At 37.8% G+C, this 20,757-nt stretch overlaps 2 protein-coding genes across 2 annotated transcripts; one reads left to right on the plus strand and one right to left on the minus strand.

Moving 5' to 3' along the window:
• On the minus strand, positions 1–1,370 carry LOC132192455 (large ribosomal subunit protein uL29m). Its single transcript, XM_059612426.1, has 5 exons — positions 1,185–1,370; positions 851–1,045; positions 476–690; positions 261–420; positions 1–205 (listed from the first exon to the last, which is right to left on the minus strand). The coding sequence occupies exons 1-5, from the start codon at positions 1,274–1,276 to the stop codon at positions 58–60; spliced, it is 810 nt and encodes a 269-aa protein (XP_059468409.1). The 5' UTR covers positions 1,277–1,370; the 3' UTR covers positions 1–57.
• A 407-nt stretch (positions 1,371–1,777) lies between these two features.
• Positions 1,778–20,640, plus strand: LOC132193035 (disintegrin and metalloproteinase domain-containing protein 28). Its single transcript, XM_059613387.1, has 18 exons — positions 1,778–1,965; positions 11,016–11,107; positions 12,193–12,287; positions 12,362–12,520; positions 12,574–12,692; positions 12,751–12,803; positions 12,864–13,040; positions 13,097–13,266; positions 13,321–13,536; positions 13,591–13,689; positions 13,748–14,048; positions 14,103–14,278; positions 14,338–14,542; positions 14,595–14,784; positions 14,840–14,969; positions 17,148–17,613; positions 17,689–18,051; positions 18,287–20,640. Exons 1-18 carry the CDS (start codon positions 1,902–1,904, stop codon positions 19,334–19,336), a joined length of 4,125 nt encoding a protein of 1,374 aa, XP_059469370.1. The 5' UTR covers positions 1,778–1,901; the 3' UTR covers positions 19,337–20,640.
• Positions 20,641–20,757: the final 117 nt, after the last annotated feature.

The raw sequence follows: 20,757 nt of genomic DNA on the forward strand, positions 1-20,757 counted from the left end.
CCATTTTCATAATATTTATTTAATTTTGACTTCCTGCACTTATCTGCAATTAATTAGCTAAGCAATGTTCTTATTGTGATTCCCTCGAGCATCTTTGTGATTTTTGGCTGCTTCTATATCAACATCAGGGAAGGCTTTCCTGATCGCATCTTCGTCAACGTCTGGGAAATTTCTGAACAATTTAGAAACATATCTTCTTCGGCAGCTGCAATTCAATAAAAATTTAGTATATCCAGACTCTTCATATTGAAAAAGCTTACTGTGTCTGCCAAGCCTGCTTGTTGTACTTTTTCTCGGCCATGCGAAGAAGGAACATTTTCACAGCTCTTCCCTCGTAGCCATGAACCACTTGTGCCCTCCACTTCCTGTTCATTATTTTGGGGATGTAATGCTCTGCGTACTTGTAGAAATATCTCATTCCTTTTTAAATTTTTAATTGATTAGTAAGTTTCTAAAACTTGGAGCACAAAATTACCAATCTGGTCGGAAACAAGTTTTCCAGGTCGTTCAGAGGGTTCTGTGGTTTCAAGATCAAAGTAAGCTTTGTTTCTCTCTCGGACTACTTTTTCCAAATTCTCCATGCTCTCCTCCACTTTGTCAATTCTCTCTGGATTGGCAAAAACCCGGTACTCCTTTTTGCACTCCCTCTCCATTGAGAGAAGCATGTTCCGTTCCTTTAACAAGACAAACCTGGAAAATAGTAATTAAATTGTTTTAATGAAGGTGGATTTTATGCATTAATTTAATTTTACATTTAATTCAAAATTTAAATCAAATTAAGGATATTTCATAATTAATTATTTTATATATGTATTCAACAGCAAGAAGTCAATAACTCTTATGAACTGACCAAAGCTTGTGCAGGTCTTCGTTACTTTTAATTCTGAGTTCATCAGTTCTCCATGATCTGCCAGTTTTTATGGTGTCTGCACTCCAGTTTTTGGGACTGTCTAAGAATTCCATAAGCTTATCATTGATGGTCGGCGGGCCGGGCGGTGGCTTTGATGAGAAAAAGTTCAAGCTCGGGAAAATCCGCGTCGGCAAACTGAAAAAATAAGAAAGGGTTAGAATGCAATAAAATAGACAGAAGACGAAAGTTGAATAAAAAATTACACGAATATTCTCCATCTGAGAATCCAGAACGCCTAAAGCCATAAAAATAATTCAAAAGTATTTATTCATACCTAAGCGCATTTCTCTGCGATTCCACGGCGGCGAATGTTTGGATTCGAAGTTGAGTCGCTAAAGATGTTATTCTTCTGCACAATGCTGACATTTTGACTCAAATTTTAGCGAATTTCGAGAAAATAAAATGATGTTTTTATAATTTTGTTGAAATTCACATGTGAATAGTGTTTTTGGCACGCCCATCTCACGTTTGTTCTGATTGGTTGAAAATTTAGAAGGAATTCCAAACAATTTGCAAAAGAACTCACAGAGCGCAGCACACTCGTTGTATCTGGCTGGATTTTCCTGTAATTGAAGGGGAATTAATGAAAATTCCTTAACCGGTAGTTGAATTCAACACAACCGGTTCTTATAAATGTATTGAATGCTAATTTATCCCCTTTTCGAGTTAATTATTTGAAATTAAAATTCAGGATTGCATTTAATTTTTCTTCATTTAAATTAATACTAAGACCATTTACATCATAGAAAGGCTTAAAGTGTTGCTAAAAATACTACAAAAAACATACCGGTTGATTGTACCAACCGGAACCGGTTAAACTGGAATGCGAGTGTGCGAGGGTGGGGTTGGGTTGCGGAGCGACAGAAATAAAGGCTGAAATACCAATCGAGTCAAAGAACAACAACACAGCCGGAGTCGGGATTTTGGAATCTGTGCGAATTTTTGTGCGTGCCATGCGGTGGATTTGCAGAATCGCGGGGCCACGCAAACGATGAGGGGTTGCTTGGTGCTGGCGGTGCTGCAGGGTGCGGTCCTGGTGGCCACCTTGACCTCAGGTCAGTAAACCAACCGTTCGTTCTCTCACCTGCAGAGTCCAGCGAAAGATCGCTCGAAAGTATGAGTCATGGCACGGAAGCCTTGTCGGTGCAATTACCATAGGTTTGCGAGGTGCGTGAGCTTCATTCCCGCTGGCTTTCCTGCCTGATTAATTAATAAACCGGAAGATAGGAAGAGAATTACGATTCGAGAATTCGGAGAGGGCGGACGGAGACTTTCAATGGTTTCGACTATACCATTGTTTGTGTCTCTTGATAAAGAGACCGGAAAGTAATAATAACACGGCAGTGCTCTGCGTTTAACCGCTTTTTTGCATCCGCGAAAAGAAATTTTTATCATGGAACTGTGTTTAATAATTTATTCTAATACAAGTTTAAGAACAAAGTTTTAAAAATCCCATCTCGGCATTATTTTCCTACAAATATTTTGCAGTTTAATTTTTTATTTTCAAAGACGAAATTATATTTTTAATTATTCATGATTTTGATTTTCTACGAAATGGATTGAATGAAATAATTTTTTTTCTGCTAATTTATAAATATTTTTTCAAACTCACTTTTATGTTTTAGTCCTGGCAATTATTAATTGATGACTCTAGAATTAATGTGTAATAAAATTAAAAAATTAGTTCTAGATTTTTGTTTTACAAGTTTTAGTCAAAACTTTCAAATAAAAAATTGGAAAAAAAACACATTTTTTTCGGAGTGCCGGAATAGGGCCGAAAAGAACAAGGCCGAAAATGGCTGAGCGGAACAGGGCCGAATTGTGCCGTTTGTTCCATACCTGAAATTTTGAAAACTGAAAAACCAATATTTTACTAAACAGAGATTGTCTTCAATAAATAAAAAAAAATAATTAAATTACAATATTTTTCACTTTAGAAAAATCTTATTTTAGATCAAAACAATCAAAATTATTGACGTTACTGTACGTCAAAAGATATTAATATTCTTCATAATTTATAAATTTAGAATAAAAATTAAATGACATCCTATTAAAAATAAAAATTATTATTTATCATTATTTTTTTTAAATTAATAATATTCTTTTATTTTCTTTTTTGAAGTGAAGGTTTTTGCATATAAAAAAAAAATGATAATTTCCTATTTCCTGCGGATCTATCTAATCTCTTCTGTTGAGCGGTTATAAAATCCTTCCTGGAAAACTATTAACATCAAACTCATGCCAAACATGCCGCACCACTACTTATGCTATAGATCACTCCAGTATAATTTTTTCCTAGCGCAATAGATAACACAAAAAATTTAACATCCGTTTGTCAGCTCCGCAGTCGAATTGACGCAACTCGATACTTTTTAAGCGTCGCTCGATTTTTTTACTTCTTCCCTTGTCTTCTTTTTGCCTCCCAACCCTTTCATTGACGCAACACCATCAGAGAAACGTTATTTAATCAAATATTTTTTGTCCTAGTCGGCTCGCAGTTTATGTGAAATTAAATACGCGCCCTCATTGCCACCACTTCTTGTCCCATTGTCGGACGGGCCCGTATGTCGCTATCGGTTTCTTTCGCCCAAATTAGACCGACTGTGATTCCACAGAAGCTAGAGTTTCTCGGTAGAAAAAGGGTTGAGGGGAGAAGATGATGGTAAAAATTACATCAGTCTTTGATGAGAAACAAATATTTAGAAAATGAAATTAAGTGAATTGAAAAATAAAATGACAAAACATGTCATAAATAGTAGAGCAGGGTATTGTGTTTTTTCTATAATTAAATACCAGCAGAAAAATACAGTTAATCATCGTTTACAATTAATCGAGAATATAGAAGTTTTTAATTAAATACAAGTGTGTTCTAAATTTATTCGATTTATTTGCAAATAAACTGGTTTCTAACCTGAATTATTTGAAAATTTCTAACAAATTTTTTCCCTCCATAATTATCCATTCTTTGGCGGATTTTGCAATTTAGTGATTTTTATAGAACTTGCAATTTTCGTCACGTGAAAATTAAAAATGTCGATGATATTAAAATTTCACGTCATCAAATTTTCCCATCAATTTTTAATTTTTGTATCTAACACCTCCTACCAGAGTTTAATATTCATAATATCAGCACCGTGATGTAAAATATTTAGTGCAAAAAATTGCATTTTTATTTTAAATTCACAATTACATACCTCTTTATTGAGAATAAAAAAAAAAAATAGATCGGTTTGGTCAAATATGAAACTTTTGGTGATTTTTAGAGTGTCTATTGTTAAAAAAAAATTAATATTTTAATTTATTTGTGTTAAATTGATTAATATTAACAAATTATTGTTATTATTTTACTTATTATATTATATCTGAAGAACTTGAAGCGATTTTGTGCGGAAAAGAAATTGGAAATAAATGATATTATATGAAATTAAATAGCATAGTTTTCTAATATTGAAGCGTGTATCACAATGATTTTTCTTTCACACAGTCGAATCAATGAGATCGTCTCTTTTTCTCTATATTGAGAATATGTTGCAAGTACTCGAGTGATTTCGAGGCAATTGAGCAAAGACAATCGCGCCAGATGTGAGCACATCGGCAAACGCTCTCCAGAAATCAGCCGAGAGGATAAATCCAAGAGCAGGCTTCCCTCTCTGGTTTTTTTTTGCTGTGATAAGAAACAAAAGGCCTCTTCCTGTCCTCCGACCCGCGTCGCATGTGCGCCCTTTTGTACATTTTCTCTGGGGTTTTGTTTATTTGCTTTGGCGGCTCAAAAGGTCTCGGGCGGATGGATGAGGGACGACTCGTGCCAGCAACCACTTTTTCCCTTCAACACGGAAATCTGCATTTTGTACACACACCCCTCAAAAAACGTGTTGCAGCTGAACTAATCCGGTGTGAATAACAAGTTATAAATAGCAAAAGGTCCATGTAATTTGCATTTCTAATAAGAATAATTTTAAAATTTTGTGATAATGAATCGTCTGAAATCCAGTTTTTTTGCCGAGAAATCAAATTTGAAAATAATAATTAATTAAAATATTTTGAAATTAATTAATTGGAAATCCTTGGATATAATTTTTGTAAAATAAGTCGGTTTTGAAATTCTATAAAATTTAATAATCTCAACGAAAGTCCAATTTAAATTGACTATTAAAATTTTAACTTTCCACAGAGGTTATAAACCCGGAAAACTCTTTCAAAATAATGATAAGGCTTTTTTACTTAATCAGTTCAGTGTGTAGAAAAAATGGTCAGGAATTTAATATTCAACCCAAAATAAATAACCGACTCTAAATAACTCATTTAATGGTAACAAAACGTTTTTTTTTTAAATATAGTTGAAAAAGCTCACTTGAGTTAAAGTTTTAATCTGGTCAGATAATAATTTTACAGTTCCGGGGCAAACGCATATTTCCGAAAACGTTTCCCAGAAGCTCTCGACTTTAGTTTGTTTATGTACATCTTATCTGGTGCGGTTAATTGCAACTGAAAAGTGTGTTACGCCAGACGTATTGAACAGAAACGGCTGTTGGTTGCTTCGGAGAGCACAAAACGGGGTAACCGACCTTCTCTCTCTCGCGTCAGAATCTCTCGCGTTCGCTCGCCTATATATCAATTAGCTCGCGCAACACCGCGGGAATTAATTTCAGCCAATATAATCCAGGTTAAGTAATTGAAGGAAAGTAGAGTACAATCGTGATTCAACTCTTTTTTTTATTATTATTCATTTCGCAATCGCCGTACTTGGAGAAGTGAAAAAACGAAAAGTGCGATTGCGATCTGGCATTTTCGCGCGTGCGATATTTTTGTTTATTTTATTTAAGGCAGCAAATAATCTTGATTTCCGTTCGCACGTGCCACCCGCAGCAGCATTGATTTAAATTCCGTCAGCGCAAGCGGATGCGCCACAAAGACGTTTCGCAAAGCGGCGCCGGATCTTCCTGGATTAAATTAATTAAAATGGCTAATGCTTGCCTGCGAATAGTCAGCGGCCCTTTCACCTTTTCTTATCGCTAGTCGAAAGCGAAAGAATTGCTGCATAAATCTAGCAGTTTTTAGATTCTGCTGATAACCTGGAGTATAATATTATTTAGCAAAAACGCAAGTGCACTCTTTTTTATTTTTCTCTTTTTCAATTAGAGTTTAAACCAAGTTTCAATTGATATCCCAGTATTAAAAATTTTTTTTTTTAATTTTTTTTTAAATTTGTTTAGAAAAATGTGAAGTTTTTAAAAATAAATCACTGTTATGTAAAGCTTTACAATCTAAAATTCTGTTCAATTTTTTTAACTTACATCATGCTTTAATATTTGAAAATAATCAATAATATAATCATGATAAAATAAACTCCAGATTTTCCTCAAAATGTGCTTTTTTTGTGGTTAACGCAAAACGATTTTCCTGCTGTTGCTTTACGTCAATAAAGCCATTGAGGAAAGGGCGATTTTAATTTGAATCATTGTTGAATAATTCTTGATCGTGAATTTCCTCTAAAAATAAAAGAGGTAGTTTTTTAAATTAGTTAAAATCTAGGATTGTTTAGAAGAAATAGTTTAGTCTTCATTGGAAAAAAATGCCTTTTTGTTTTTGAAACAAATTTTTTCAACGAGTACAAAGTCCATGATCGTTTCCTCAAGTGTCAATTTCAACAGAAATAATTTTTGAATCAATTTTTTATTTCAAGTTTTTCAATTAAAACCTACATTAAAAAACAAAACTTAGTAAATCAAGCACAAGTTCTAATTTTTAATCAGGTCTTTTGTCTGTTGTGGTTTGCCCTTGCTATTAAATTCTTATACTATTTTCCCTGAGATTTTATTAAATATTGCATAATTTATTATATTAATTTTAGTAAATCTTTTGCAATATTTATTTTTCTATCCCTTTGGGGAAATTTTGACAAAAATTATATCATAGACATTTTCTATCTTTCTCTCTTGAATTCTATATCGACATTTTATCTCACGGGAATTAAATCTGTCTTCTCAAGAAACAGATCATGCCGCAGTTGCTACGGAGCGAAATTTGAATCAAGGATGCGGTGGCGCATGCAGCAATAAAAGCAACTCATGCCAGAGGAAATGGGCTCGGTTCGGGTCGACTTGCCAATCTAATATCCAGGAAGGAAGAGGAGTGGAAGCTGCAGAGGATATTCGCGAGCTCAGTTTTGTGATTCACAATGATCGTTTTGTTATTTGTTGAGAAACAAAGCCAGCGAGCTTACGTGTGCAGATGCTGAGTAAACGCGTGACAACTCGCGTTATTGTCAGTATTTGCTGAATGAGAGTACATTATATGTTATATCTCGCAGGCGATAATCTCTCGCAGGAAAATAATATAATTGCTCCGCGAGCATGAATGTGCGCGACTTTCGCAATTCTCTTCTGCGTCTTGCACATTTCGCATCGATTCATTCCACGTTTGCCTGCATGCATGTGTCACGATTTCTCGTCTGCATTGTTTAAATGGGTTGAATACCTCTGGGGTTCATACTCTCCTTACAAAGCATTTCCGTATTTAAATGGTTTTGCATATTTGTATTATTTCTTAATTTCTCGCCGCGCTGGAAGAATTAATTTATTGAAAAAGAAAAAATTGATAGATGCGGAAAAAATGTCCTAAAGTAAAGTTCTAGATTGGTTTATACAATTGAAACAATGATTCTAGTATTCCAGTCAACATGGGTTCAAAAAATTGTGAAGAATTTTTTTTCGCAAATTTTTCAAAACAATTCTTATCTGTTCTGGATTCATAACAGGACAATTTTGCCTAGTATGAAAAAGAATAAAATCCATTTTTAGAAAAACTTCTCGTCACAGTACAATATTGTATTAATTGACAAGATATTTAGAAAAAACTTACTATGCGTCTGATATTGACCTCATTAGTATTCCAAACAGATGAGAATCAAATCTAAAATATTTTGAATTAAGTATGTACTAATTCCTGTTTCAATTTTAGTTTGATTTATTATCTATTTTTTATTTATGAAAGATTATTGGGAAATTTATACCGACAATCTCGTTTTTATTTCCTTATTGATTTTTAAAAATAGTTTTAATAATAATTTTATGCACAAACTTGATGAATTCTAAACATGAAACCAATAATCCTGACGAGTATATGAAATTTGTAGTTTTATTATTACTGATTTAAAAATTAATATAATTATTTTTCTCCCAAACTCCAAACTCGACCCAAAATTCTGTGCAATTTTACTGCCATGTGGCGTCACTTTAAAACGCGATGAAAGCGTAATGAGCGCGCAATTCATTGAATCTCGCGAGATTCAATCTTGTATTATTCATTCGAATGCATTATTCATCTCTCCGGCCAAGCCTGGTGTTGAGAGTCATTCGCAGGCCGGGCACGCACTATCGCAATTTTTGCTCTAAACGTTAATTTTATCGCTCAACTTACTTACAAGAAGTCTGGCTGGCAATAAAAACCGACTTAAAATGTACAAAACTTTGGCCTTGGAAAAGAAAATTGAGCCTAAAAAAAGTCACTTGGTTTTTTCTTGGCTGGGAACTCATTCGGACAAATTAATGCTCTGTATGCTCTGAGGTTCATAATGATCGGGTGTGCGTCTGCTTCTTCTTTTTATTTACTCTCAACTTTTTGCCTTTAGATATAGTGACGTCAGACGGGGGCTTGAATATGTGTCCGTTATGGTTTTCGGGGCCTGCAGACGCACACCAGCCTCCCTTTCGCACAGCACATGCAGGGGCTCTTATTCTTTTATATTTACTTTTGACGGGCGCACATGTGGCCAAAAAGCAGACGTTCGAAGCGAGAGGCCCCTTGTCAAAGAAGCGAGAAAGAACTTCTTCGTTAACCCCCTCGGCAGACAGGAAGACGGATTTTTAATTAACGCCCTCCCGACCCAAAACAAACCGAAAACAAGCGCGAAGAAGAGTTTAGAATTTCGCTCGGAATTGTCGCTTGGGTAAATATTTTTGTAATTTGACGGAAGGCTGGTTGAGAGACGAAATTGTGTGTGTGAGAGAGAGAAATTCCTCAGTTCCAACGGGAGGAACGAAATGGTAAATAATGTGAAGAGAAAAAATCAAGGAGTTAAAAAAAATGTGTATGAAGAATAGGAATTAAACATGAAATAAAATATTGCCATCTCCTATAAAATAAAAGTTTTCAACTAATAATATTAATTAATTCTACTTCACTAAATTTCAAGTAAATTAAAATTGTCAGTTAAATGGCAGCATTTAAATTAGTAAATTTGAGCAAATTTAATGAGTGTCATATTTTAAAATCATAAATGGAGTTCAAAGAAACGCATTTTCTAAGTTTGAATTAATATTCAGCTTTTCCTTGATGGGTTTTATCAAGCCGGTTTATGGTTGCCTTGGAAAAATAATAATCTGCTCTAAATTTTTAAAAAATGTTCTTGATTTGTTTAAATTCTTACAAACAGTTTCCCTTTTTCTTTTGGATTTTTTTGAAATGTAAGGATTTGAATAATTGAAGACAGTCATGAACTTTTTGCAGATCAAAATTAATTAATTAAGATTTAAAATTAAACTCTGGAAGTACTAGATATTAATAATTATTTCAAACCATTTTAATTAAGTAAATTCACTATGGATCGAAAGCAATAGCTTGTTCTAGTAATTTAAAAAAAAAAGCTGTGGCGCCTCCAACCTGCAAGGAGGAAGTGCTCAAAATATTTTGATCACTATCTTTCCTGCCGGTCATTTCGTCGAGACGAATCCGTGACTCACTCGTTAAATCTGAGGACGAGGAAAAGTAACAAACGCCAAAGCTCCAGCAGAGAACTGCAGCGAACGAATCCGCACTTGACCTTGTCTGTGACCACAATTACACGTACGATTTGACTTACACACGGAGCGTTAGCCTTAAAACCATCCGCCTCGTTTCAAACAAAGACTCTCTCGCTCGAGGTGGGGCCTTAAAAAAGAAGCGATAAATAAAAAAAAAAAAGATATCCGCGCTCGCATTGTTAGAAGAAATTTATTTTTATATATTTATTTTGTGCCTAGAAAGAGTTACATGGGAGAGTAGTTCTATTTCATTTTTTATCTGGCTCACGCCCTTGCGCTCTACAAATTTTTAGTCTCCACTCTCCACTCTCAAAGCTAATTGAAATATATTACTCTAGCTTTATATTTTTGCTTCAAGTTAAATATGCAGAACAAGTGGTCGTAAATTTCCCAGCCGATTTTGCCGTTGTGGGTTTGGAAAATCCACCGTTAAAGAAGAAAAATACATATAGTTAAAAAAGCCAGGACAGGATGTTTCTGTTTTTTGTTCTGGCTCTGCTTGCGATAACGAAAGCAAAACAAATTCTAACTTTATGAGTTGGCGCCGGACGATCATTTCCAAACCTCCAACCGTCGGTGTTTGACCTGTAAAGAATCATTGTTTCGTTGAAAGGGGCGCTGTAAATTCCAAACTATTGCAAAATTTCTTGAGCAGTAAAAAGAGGTCAAAGACGTTTAGCTTAGGCAAACGCTGAAAGTTTCAAACAAAGATTGAAAATTAAAGTTATTTTAACCTTGCTTTTTGAATGCATAATTATTATTATTTTTTTTACCTTGAAGATGGTTAAAATAAAAACAAAACGAGATAATTTTTTGATTGATCAGTTAAACACTTCTTTGATCGTTTCTTTGGGATATTCATTGCACACAAAAACTTAATTTTTTAAACTATTCATTTTTTTACATTTTTGTTTTTATTAAATTAAAAAAAAAATCAATCTTTGGATATTTTGTAACAAATACTGAACATACATTATTTATTTTTTTACAAACGTATAATAATTTATCTGCTGAAAATTACTACATCTTTTGATTCCTCTAAAATTTTCTTTCAATCTTGACTTTGTTTAAAATTAAAAATATTTTGCACAATCATAAATTGCTGCAGCAAGAGCATTTTTTAGGCGGAGCGTTGCGCAACGATAATTCCAAAAGCGTTCCAGTCCATTAATCGGAAATGAAAATGCGTTTTGCCGGCGAGCAATATTTCAAACAAGAGCACCCCGGTCTAAAAATACCCCCGGCGTGAGCCAACGCGACCGATCAGCGTGACAGCGAACTGAAATTTTTCCTCTTTGTTGCAGGTCCGGCGGCCGAATTTTCTCAGCACCAAGTTGTGAGGCCCGTGCTGGTGCACAACCGTGAGAAGAGACACTTGAACTCGACCAGAATCGCTGTCAGTAAATTATTTATCGCCCCCTCTTTATCTCTCAAATTCATGCGCCAGTGTTGTGATCTTTGCGGCCAAGCTAGCTGGATAAATAAATGGGCCCTTCAAATCTTTTCAAATGGCCAAACGTCTTATTGTTGTTTGATCGATCGTTATTATTCAAAGCAGATTCAAAGGCTAAAATTTATTTTTAAATGGCCTTATGCATAAATACTTATATATTAAAAACGAGATTAATTGATTTATTGAATTTAAATAACTAATTTCAATTTTCAATGGGTAAATTTTCAGCAATTTCAAAGTTTCCATGTGAAACTTAAACTCATTAAAAGCCAGTAAACTGTTAAAATTTAAAATTTCCTCCATTCAAGTCTGAGCTTACTTTGAAAAGTTGCTTGAAACACAATTAGTAAGAATATTTCTTTGTATTAGTTTTAAAGGCAGCTTTTGCTTTTAATCATTTTTGTTGTTTCTTTTATTCATGCATATGAATGATCTCCACAAATAACGTCAAAATAATTAAAAATAATTATCTTTGCCCTGAATGTCAGTGATTGAGATTAACATTTTATTTTTGAATGATGCTTTATAGTAGCGCGGGTTCAACGATCACCGTGTGGGTGTCACGCTCGTACGTATACAAATTTGTCTTGCGGCCAAGTGACGCTCGAACAACGGCGCGGATCTCCCTTTCAATTAATTCAATTAACTCTGATTCGGGTTCATATAGTTGTTAGACCCTTTCTACGTGTCACAGCTGCGACTTATCAAAACCCTTTTCTAGAGATAATGCATCTGAAATTATTATCAGTGGAATATTGCTGCAATTTTCACACTTTGAGCTGTAATCTTCGTATCTTTATATTGCCTTATTTGAGATACTTCATTGAATTAGACTTAAAAAGGAAGAACCTTGTTAATTTTCATTTTCAATCATTTAAAAATATTTTGAAATATCTTTTCTCTTGACCGTATTTGATCAACATGTGTAAAAATAATCGCCAGCTGCAATATTGAAACTTTATCATTTTTTGCCAATTGGCTCTACTCCCATGCAAGAACTGTAAATAGAATTCTGTCTTTTGCTGCAGGAGGGCTCCGGCAATGAGAATAATCACGTGCACGACTTGGCCGTCTCGATCAACTTCAACGGCGAAGATGTGGTTTTGGACCTGAAACTCAATCGGTGCGTCTGCCAATGCACATTATTTATTATTTTTTTTATGGCGCACAGAGTCTCACGTCAAATTTATATTGCAGTGAACTGATAGGAAAATCATACTTTGTGCGGCAGCAGGGTGAGTCAGGACCAAAGGTTCATCGACCCTCACCGCAAGACGTGAATCTTTGTGAGTACAACGGCAAGATCAGAGACAAACCCGACTCTTGGGCTGCAATATCCACTTGTAATGGCCTCAGGTAATTTTGAACAATTTTCATAACATTTCGTTATTGAAGTTTTAAATTTTCAGTGGAGCGATTTTTGATGGAAATGAAATTCATTACATTGAACCGAGGAACAAGGAAGCCAGTCCAACCGAGGACCATTTTGTTTACAGACATTCGTCACTGGAAGTCAACCACACTTGCGGTAAGTTTTTTTTCCGATTAGTAGAAATGAATAATTGTCAATTGTACTACTAAATTAGGTTTTCCTGACACTCCGCATGAGATTCATCATGATTCAATAGTAGGAAATAGGGTAAATATATAAAATCATGAATTTTGATCTTTTAATTTTAATTCCCAAATTAAATTTCAGTTCAAAAGAAGTTTAGAAGAAGGAACAAAGGGCGTGATCCGAGCTCCTTACAACTCGAATAAACAGTCGAGATATGTGGAGCTCGTTTTTGTTGTTGACAACAAGGAATACAAGGAATTAGGTTCTATTGAGGCCGTACACAACCACTGCAAGAACATTGCTAACATTATTAATTCCGTAAGTTAATCAAAATAAAATATGGGTGCATCTCAAATTAAAATGAATTAAAACAGCTCTACTCGCCTTTGAATATCTTCATTGCCCTAGTTGGAGTTGTGGTCTGGACAGACCACGACGAAATCCAAATCACTGCTAATGGAGACGAGACTCTTTCAGCCTTTCTCCACTACAGGAGAGGCACCTTGGCCAAGGAACATCCCAATGACAATGCGCAGTTGCTCACGTAAAATCTTTTATATTTTCTTCAGACTTACCAATAATTATTTTTTTAAAATAGGCGAATGCAGTTTGACGGAGGCGTGGTAGGCAAGGCGCTGAAAGGACCCATTTGCACCTATGAGTTTTCAGGTGGCATCAGTGTTGATCACAGTACTGCTGTGGGTCTGGTTGCAACCACAGTTGCTCATGAAATGGGCCACAATTTTGGAATGGAACACGACACCAGTGATTGCAAATGCCCTACTGACAGATGCATCATGGCTCCTTCTTCAAAGTAAAAAAATAATTTTGTAAAGTTTTATCTTGATTAATTTTATTAAAAATTCAGCTCAAAGTTGTTCACCCACTGGAGTGACTGCAGTTTGGAGTACCTGGCGCACGCCTTTGAACATGGCATGGATTACTGTTTGAGAAACAAGCCAGAAAAGTATGAGACTTTGATTTTACTTTTATGAACAAATAAAATTAATTTTAATTGAATTAAGATTGTTTGAGAGTCCGGTGTGTGGAAACGACTTTGTCGAGCCTGGCGAGCAGTGCGATTGTGGTCTGCCTGAGCACTGCAAAAATCCCTGCTGCAATGCATCAACCTGCATGCTGCACCAGAATGCCACCTGCGCCACTGGAAAATGTTGTGATCTGGAGACATGCAGGCCCAAAAGGGCGGGAGTCGAGTGTCGTACAGCTGATCATGAATGTGACCTTCCAGAGTACTGCACTGGAGAGTCTGAGTTTTGCCCTGACAATTTGTACAAGATGGATGGAATGCTATGTAATAAAGCAAAGGTATGTATATAATGTTTAAATCAAAAACAAAATCTTAAGTTTAATTGATTTTAGGCATATTGCTACAAGGGAACGTGCAGGACGCACTCGGACCAGTGCAAACTGCTTTGGGGACCATCAGGTGTGAACTCGGAAAGCAAGTGCTATGAAGATATGAATATTAAAGGCTTGCAGCACGGAAACTGTGGTTTCAACAGATTGAATCACTCCTACATTCGATGCGATAGAAAGTAATGGACTGTTATTCAAAAGATATTCAATTGTCTTACCTTTCTTCCTTCCTTCACAGAGATGTAATGTGTGGGATGCTTCACTGCAAACATCTGAATGAGCGGCTCGAGTTTGGCATGGAATCGGTTGCCATTTTGAGTCAGACTTTCCTTAATACAAGAGCAGGAGGAATCATTGCTTGCAGAAACGCAATTGTTGATCTCGGCTTGAACGAAGTTGATCCTGGCCTTGCCCCTGATGGTGCTAAGTGTGGAGAGGGAAAGGTACAATGGATGCAATAATAAAATAAAACATATTTTAATTGAGTCTTTCTAGATGTGTGTGAATCAGAAGTGTATGGCAGTGGAATCTCTACGAACATCCACGTGTGAAAATGACTGTAACGGCCGCGGGATTTGCAACAGCCATGGCCAATGTCACTGTGACGTGGGTTATGCACCTCCAGACTGTCTTTCAGCAGGTTTTGGTGGCAGTTTACAGAGTGGACCTGCGTCTGACCCTAATGGTAGATTAAATTTTTTTCACTTTGTTTGAATTATTTTCTAACGCACTCTCTATAGGAACAAGTGGCTTACAAAAATTGCTCATCTTCTTGCTGGCCGCCGGCCTCATGGTGATCATCCTCTTCGTGGCCGCCTACCTGGCGCACAGTTGGCGAAACAAGCGCCCAGTCCAAGACAGCAGCGCACAGTATGTAGAAGATCACTTTGAAAAGTGGCGCATGTGGCTCTATTTGCACCTCAGTTCATGCACTCGTAGATTCCGTAGAAGTAGTAGCAATTCAAATCCCCCTCAAGAAAAAACTAGCCCAAAAACCACAAAGCAAAAGAATCTAATATACTCTTTGGTGGCTAACCCTGAAAATTCCAAATCACCTAAAAATCCCTCTCTAGATGCACGAAAAATTTTTACCATCAAGGAAGAATCCCCCCACGACTTAAAAGTGATTGAGGCTGCTAGGGTCCCTGAAGCAGTTGCTATATTGAAACCGAATAATTTCCTAGTCACACCCAAAAAGCAAAATCTTTTCCATGTTCAAAGCGATTCAGAAAACCAACCAAAAGAGCGGTATAAAATTCCAACTTTTGTCAAGAGGGTGGAGGAATGGTTCAATAAAGGTTCTTTTAAAGAGGTGACCAGGGTGGTCGAAGTTGAAACTGAAGAGGCCCCGTGTGCTTCAGACAGCCAAACCACTGAAATCCTAATGGATTTCCAACCAATTAAAGAGAAAAAGCTCAAGTCTTTTGGCCAAGCCTCGGACAGACTTGTTACTGAGTTTGTCGCTCTGAGTCCTGTCAGGTCTCCAGAGCTGCACAGGAAAATCCAGACTCCACCTTTGCAGAGGCTCAGACTCCCTAGTAGCTCCTCAACCACAACCACTAGCGGCCCAGAGACACCTTCCACACCTCCAGAGTCTGTTCACCTGCTGCATCCTCTTTCTCCTTACCTTAGTCCTAGAGGGACGAGGAAAATGCATGTTCCGCCTCCACCCCCTCCTCCATCTATTAAGCCTCCCGCAAGCCAAGCCCCTCCGCCGCCCCCATTCTCTTCAAAATTCATGCCTGGGCAATTAACACCACCTGAAAGTCAAAAAGTTCACAAGGCTGGTTCGTCTCCACCCATGCCACCCCCTGCCTCTGGGAAAATTAATCTGTCTGAATTATCTTCTGCATTGGGAAAAAAATTCGACCAACAACGTTCACCACCTCAGAGTAAAAAAGAATCAAAATCTGGCCCATCTCCTCCACCACCCCCTATGTCTGCAAAATATAATCTGGGGCAAAAGTTAGAGCAAAAAATTTCACCCCCTCAAAGTAAAAAAGATTCCAAGTCTAGTCCATCTCCACCTCCACCACCCCCTGTTTCTGCAAAATACAATCAGGCCAAACCGTCTACATTGGGGCAAAAGTTTGAGCAGCAATTTTCACCTCCTCAAAGTCTGAAAGGTCAAAGGGCGGGCCCACCTCCTCCTCCACCTCCTGCAAATAAATTTGCCCCGTCAATATCCTCGAATGCATTCAAAGTTGCTGATAGAGCCCCTATGCCACCACCCAGTGCCAACAAGTATCAACCTGGAAGAAAAAATATGTGAACTTCCACTCAACAATTTTTTTCATAATTTCACTGCCACTGTTGGTGCGAGCATGCTTATCGCACCTTTCTTGGGTTTGTGGAATTGGTTCTCAATCCTTCAACCTTTCTATTGCTACTGTCATGTGTATAATATCTTATAATTGCAGACGAGTTGGTGCTTTCTTTATGCACAAAAGACTATTTTCTTGAAGAAATCCTAGCCTATCAAAAATAGTTTTAGAGGTACTGGACTCTGAATGTTGGGCATTGTGTTTTGTTAAATGCGTTCCTCTGTTTGGATTTTCAACAAAAAAGCAAACGGCTGGAACTCATTACTCATTTTCACTTAACAGCCAAAAAGTTTGGACTCTGATGTGTTCAGTACAGTATTTTTGCAAGATCTCTTAATCCGTATTTGTGTTCATTGAAAATTTTATTTTTGGAATTAATGAGGGTAACTCGAAATCCTAAAAAAAAATCGGCTCAATGTTTTTGAAGTTTTGAAACAAATTTTTAAAAATCGTAGGATTAGAGAGTCACTTTCATTTATTCCAGCATCATTCTTTTTACTCTTTTATGTGTATGGCTTCACACAGTACATTTTATTTGTAATTATTTAATGTTAAATGCTCTCTATATATAGTAGTTGTAGTCTGCATGAAGCGGTTTGCTTTCTTTGGTTTGGGTTTGGCACCTGCCGCCGGAATAAAAAGCATTGGAGTTCACAAAGTTAATTTATTTTTTTTCCTTGCCACAAGAACATCCTCTGGAGTTTTTTGCCTTCTCTCATTGCAGCACCAAGGGAGCCGACATCAGCAAACTCAAAGAGGCCATTTCACGACCAATGCCCCAAACGATGACCGACGGTGCGCAGGCTTCACTTCTGACCGCCACTGAGCAGCTCAACACCCTGATCGCGCAACACCAGTCGCCGCCCCCGCCACCTCCAGCCTTGGTCCCCATCCGCCCTGCTCCACCAAAGCCCCTTTCACCTCCAATCGCTGCCCCAGAAGCACCTCTCGAACCTCCTCGCGGCTACCAGGCTGTGGCCGTTGACAGTCCGACCAACAACGGTGGCCCTCTAGAACCACCGCCCATCAAGGTTGTCCGTGAAGGATCATCGACTCTCTCCAGGATTGCATCAATTTTGAGGCCTGTTCCTCACGGACCGCCTCCTAATGGGGTGCTGACCAGAAATAAGCCCAAGATAAACAGGGAGAACTTGAGATCTCTCCACATTTCGGAGCCCATTCCACTTCAGGTATTCATTTTTATTTTTTTAAATAGTCAATTAAGTTTCAGTTTTTAATTTTGCTAACCTTGAATATAATTTCAGAACATTGAAGTGCCTGGAGTAGTGGAAACGGCAAATAATGCCCCTCGGCCAGTGGTTCTTCGAACTCACAGCATGAGAGATTCCGTTGCTCCCAAAGCTCCTCTGGCATCTTTTGGTTCGATGAGGGCAAAACGGCCAAACAGCCTTACCAGCTCCAGACCAACAGCACCGCCACCAAGGCCTCCACCGGTGAAAGAAACCTTACAGTATGACGACTGCGGCCCCTCCGCCCCAGAACTGCTTCAGGGTCAAGCACCACTGGCCCACATTGACGAAGAAACAACGCCCACCTCAGCCGACAACATTTATGCAGTCATCGAAGAAAGTCCACCAATCATGTCCCCTAAAAAGAAAACTAAGGAGGTATGTATTTAAAAAATAATATTAAATCCAGAAATTTATATCCAAATTTATAGGTATTTTTGGGACTCATTCCATCAAAATTTGTAAATTTCTAAATTGTTAAATTAGAAAAAGATAATTTATTTACCATAATATATTTGCAGTTGAAAAATCAATGGGACCGCTTGATTAACAGAAATGTTAAATCATTGATTTGAAAATACTTAATTTTTAATTAAAAAAAAAACTCTTTCAGCTTCCCAGAGAGTATACCACACCATCAGGAGCGTACCAGTGCCCGAAACCACCAGATAACGCCACGTCTTCAGGCAGTGTTGAGTCAGTGGGTCTCTTGTCTGAAATCGTCAATGAGATGCAGGCCCGCAACATTGAGTCCATTTATACCACAAGCAGTGTCAAGGATGATGACAAACGCTGTCCCAGTTCGCTGTCCAGCTCGACCAGTGGCACTTATGTCAATGCCATGTACACAAACATGCCGACCAACTCGTCGCCCACTCCGAGCCAGGCCTCCAGCAACCAGTACTTGCGCCCCTCCGCAGTGGTGCCTCCACCCCTGCCTGCATCAATGCCTGCCTCCGAGCCGCCGGCTCCGTTCTCCACCTTCAGGACGCCGCCTAGACCACCTCAAGTGCCCAAGGCCAAGAAGTTTGAGATTTCCACTCCAGTGGGTTTGAAGTCTCCTGAGGACAAGTCACAGTCTAAAGAAGATGCGCAAAAACCTAAGCCAAGTTTGAACGGTTTAAAGTCGTTTCCGAAAACAAGTCCTCCTAAGCCGGAACCTACAGAAAAACCCAAACCAATTTCAACAAAGCCCGAGACAAAACCAAACGTGACGAGTCCAGTGGCAAAAGTTACCAGCCCAACCTTCAAACCGCCGCCAGCAGTTACGAGCCCAACTTCAAAACCAACTGAAAAACCACGGCCTCAGATTTCCAATCCAACCCTGATATCAAGCTCGGCTCCTGCGGTTGCGGCCAAACCGGCTGGCCCCAAAGCTCCGAGCGCAGCAGTTGTCAAGTCGGTCCTCATGGCCGTCGAAGGGTCCAAAATGGCGCAGCGGCCACTGCCAGAAAAGCCTGTTGTGGCCAAAGTTCCGCCACCAACGGCAGCCAGGAAAACCGTTGTTGGATTGAAATCGACCAAGCCGGACTTGCTGGCCAGCTGCGACCGGCCACCAAACGGGCCAGAAAAACAAAAACAACCTCCACCGCCTCCGAGTCGGACAACGCCAAACAGCGTTGCCGCCCTGCAGCACAAATTCGAGTCCAGGGCAGCAAAGTAGGCCAAGCATAGTGCAAGTGGCTATTTTCTGTGATACTAGTTAGCTGAGACAATTAATCAATTGATTCTGTTCAGGACCTATTTTCATGTTCTACGCGCTGGACATGCTTTTAAATGTTTCAAGGTAGCAGCGGAAAGTTGTATTTGTTACCCAAATCTTTCTGTTTGGTTAGAAATTCACCCTTCTAGCTCTTTGAAGTGGCTGCTTTAGGACTTAAGAAATCGATTAGGCGTAGCTTTCGATTGGCAGTTAGATTTTGTACTGAAAAATATTAGGCAATTACTCAAGGAGATTTTTGTTTTAGATGGACTTGTAATTCAAATAGGTGCACGCTCAAAAATTCTTGATCGTTAAAATGTATCTCAATTTTGCCTGTCGGGACTAAAATTATGGTGCTCGGGCTGAAATGCTGAAACTTTCCATGACGTTAGAAAATGTGTTATTCGAACAAAGATAATTACGAGAATTGCATTTTTGAGACTGCTTTTGCTTTAGAAATTTATTGAATTTGTAACAAGCTGCGTCTTTCCCTCTTCAGGTACTTTTCTTCCACCCTCGACCACGCTCTTAAGGGCACCCCTATACCTAATAAAGCGGCTGCCTTATCCACCATGTATATCTTGAAAAATGCACCTTCGTCTCTCACTCAGGTCAATGAAAAGCGTAGGAACAAATTCCTGATGTCATCGTTGGTGGGACTCGCGTGCTGAATGGTAATTTGGAAATATATCCAACAGATTTCTGACGGCAATTAAAAGATAATTGTAGTTTTCCTACAAATAAGAAAAGGGAATAGAATAAAAACTGAAAGTGTAAAGCTGGAGATTTTGAGTCACCCTATTAAGTGTAGTGTAAATGCAATTTTTGTAAATGTAAAAAAAAAAAAATATTCGTAATTATTGTCACCAAAGATACATGATAATAAATTATATAATTATGCTTTATTTACAATCGGCTTGTAAAAATATGAATTTTCAATGCGTTCTCAGTCACTAATTTAGTGAATCGGTAATGCGAACAATTATATAAGTTTTTATTTTTGAGTTATTTAAAAATACAATAGCTGGAACAAGTTTGTGCTATTTTATAAATAATTAATGAAAGGCTAGGAGTGCGTGTGTAGCAAGCGTAGAGCGAATTATGTACCAGACGAGATTAACTGTTGGCATCTCATCAACTTAAATGTGCTGTAGAAATTAAGAAACTATCACCGATATTAAAAACAAGAATTATATCATCAGTAACTATGTAACCAACTGAACAGAGGCGACGTTCCTAATTTGTAAAATTGGCTTTTCGTAAATAAAAAGCATCACCACAACCGTGTCAATTCAGAGACTATCATTTTCTAATCCCATCCAATATACCAGGCTGTATGTTACATTATTCGGCAGGCAGCACCCAAGGGCCTTGGACTTCAA

Source organism: Neocloeon triangulifer, unplaced genomic scaffold (assembly GCF_031216515.1).
Source record: "Neocloeon triangulifer isolate White Clay Creek 2 clone unplaced genomic scaffold, ASM3121651v1 ptg000003l, whole genome shotgun sequence".
Taxonomy (NCBI): Eukaryota; Metazoa; Arthropoda; class Insecta; order Ephemeroptera; family Baetidae; genus Neocloeon; species Neocloeon triangulifer.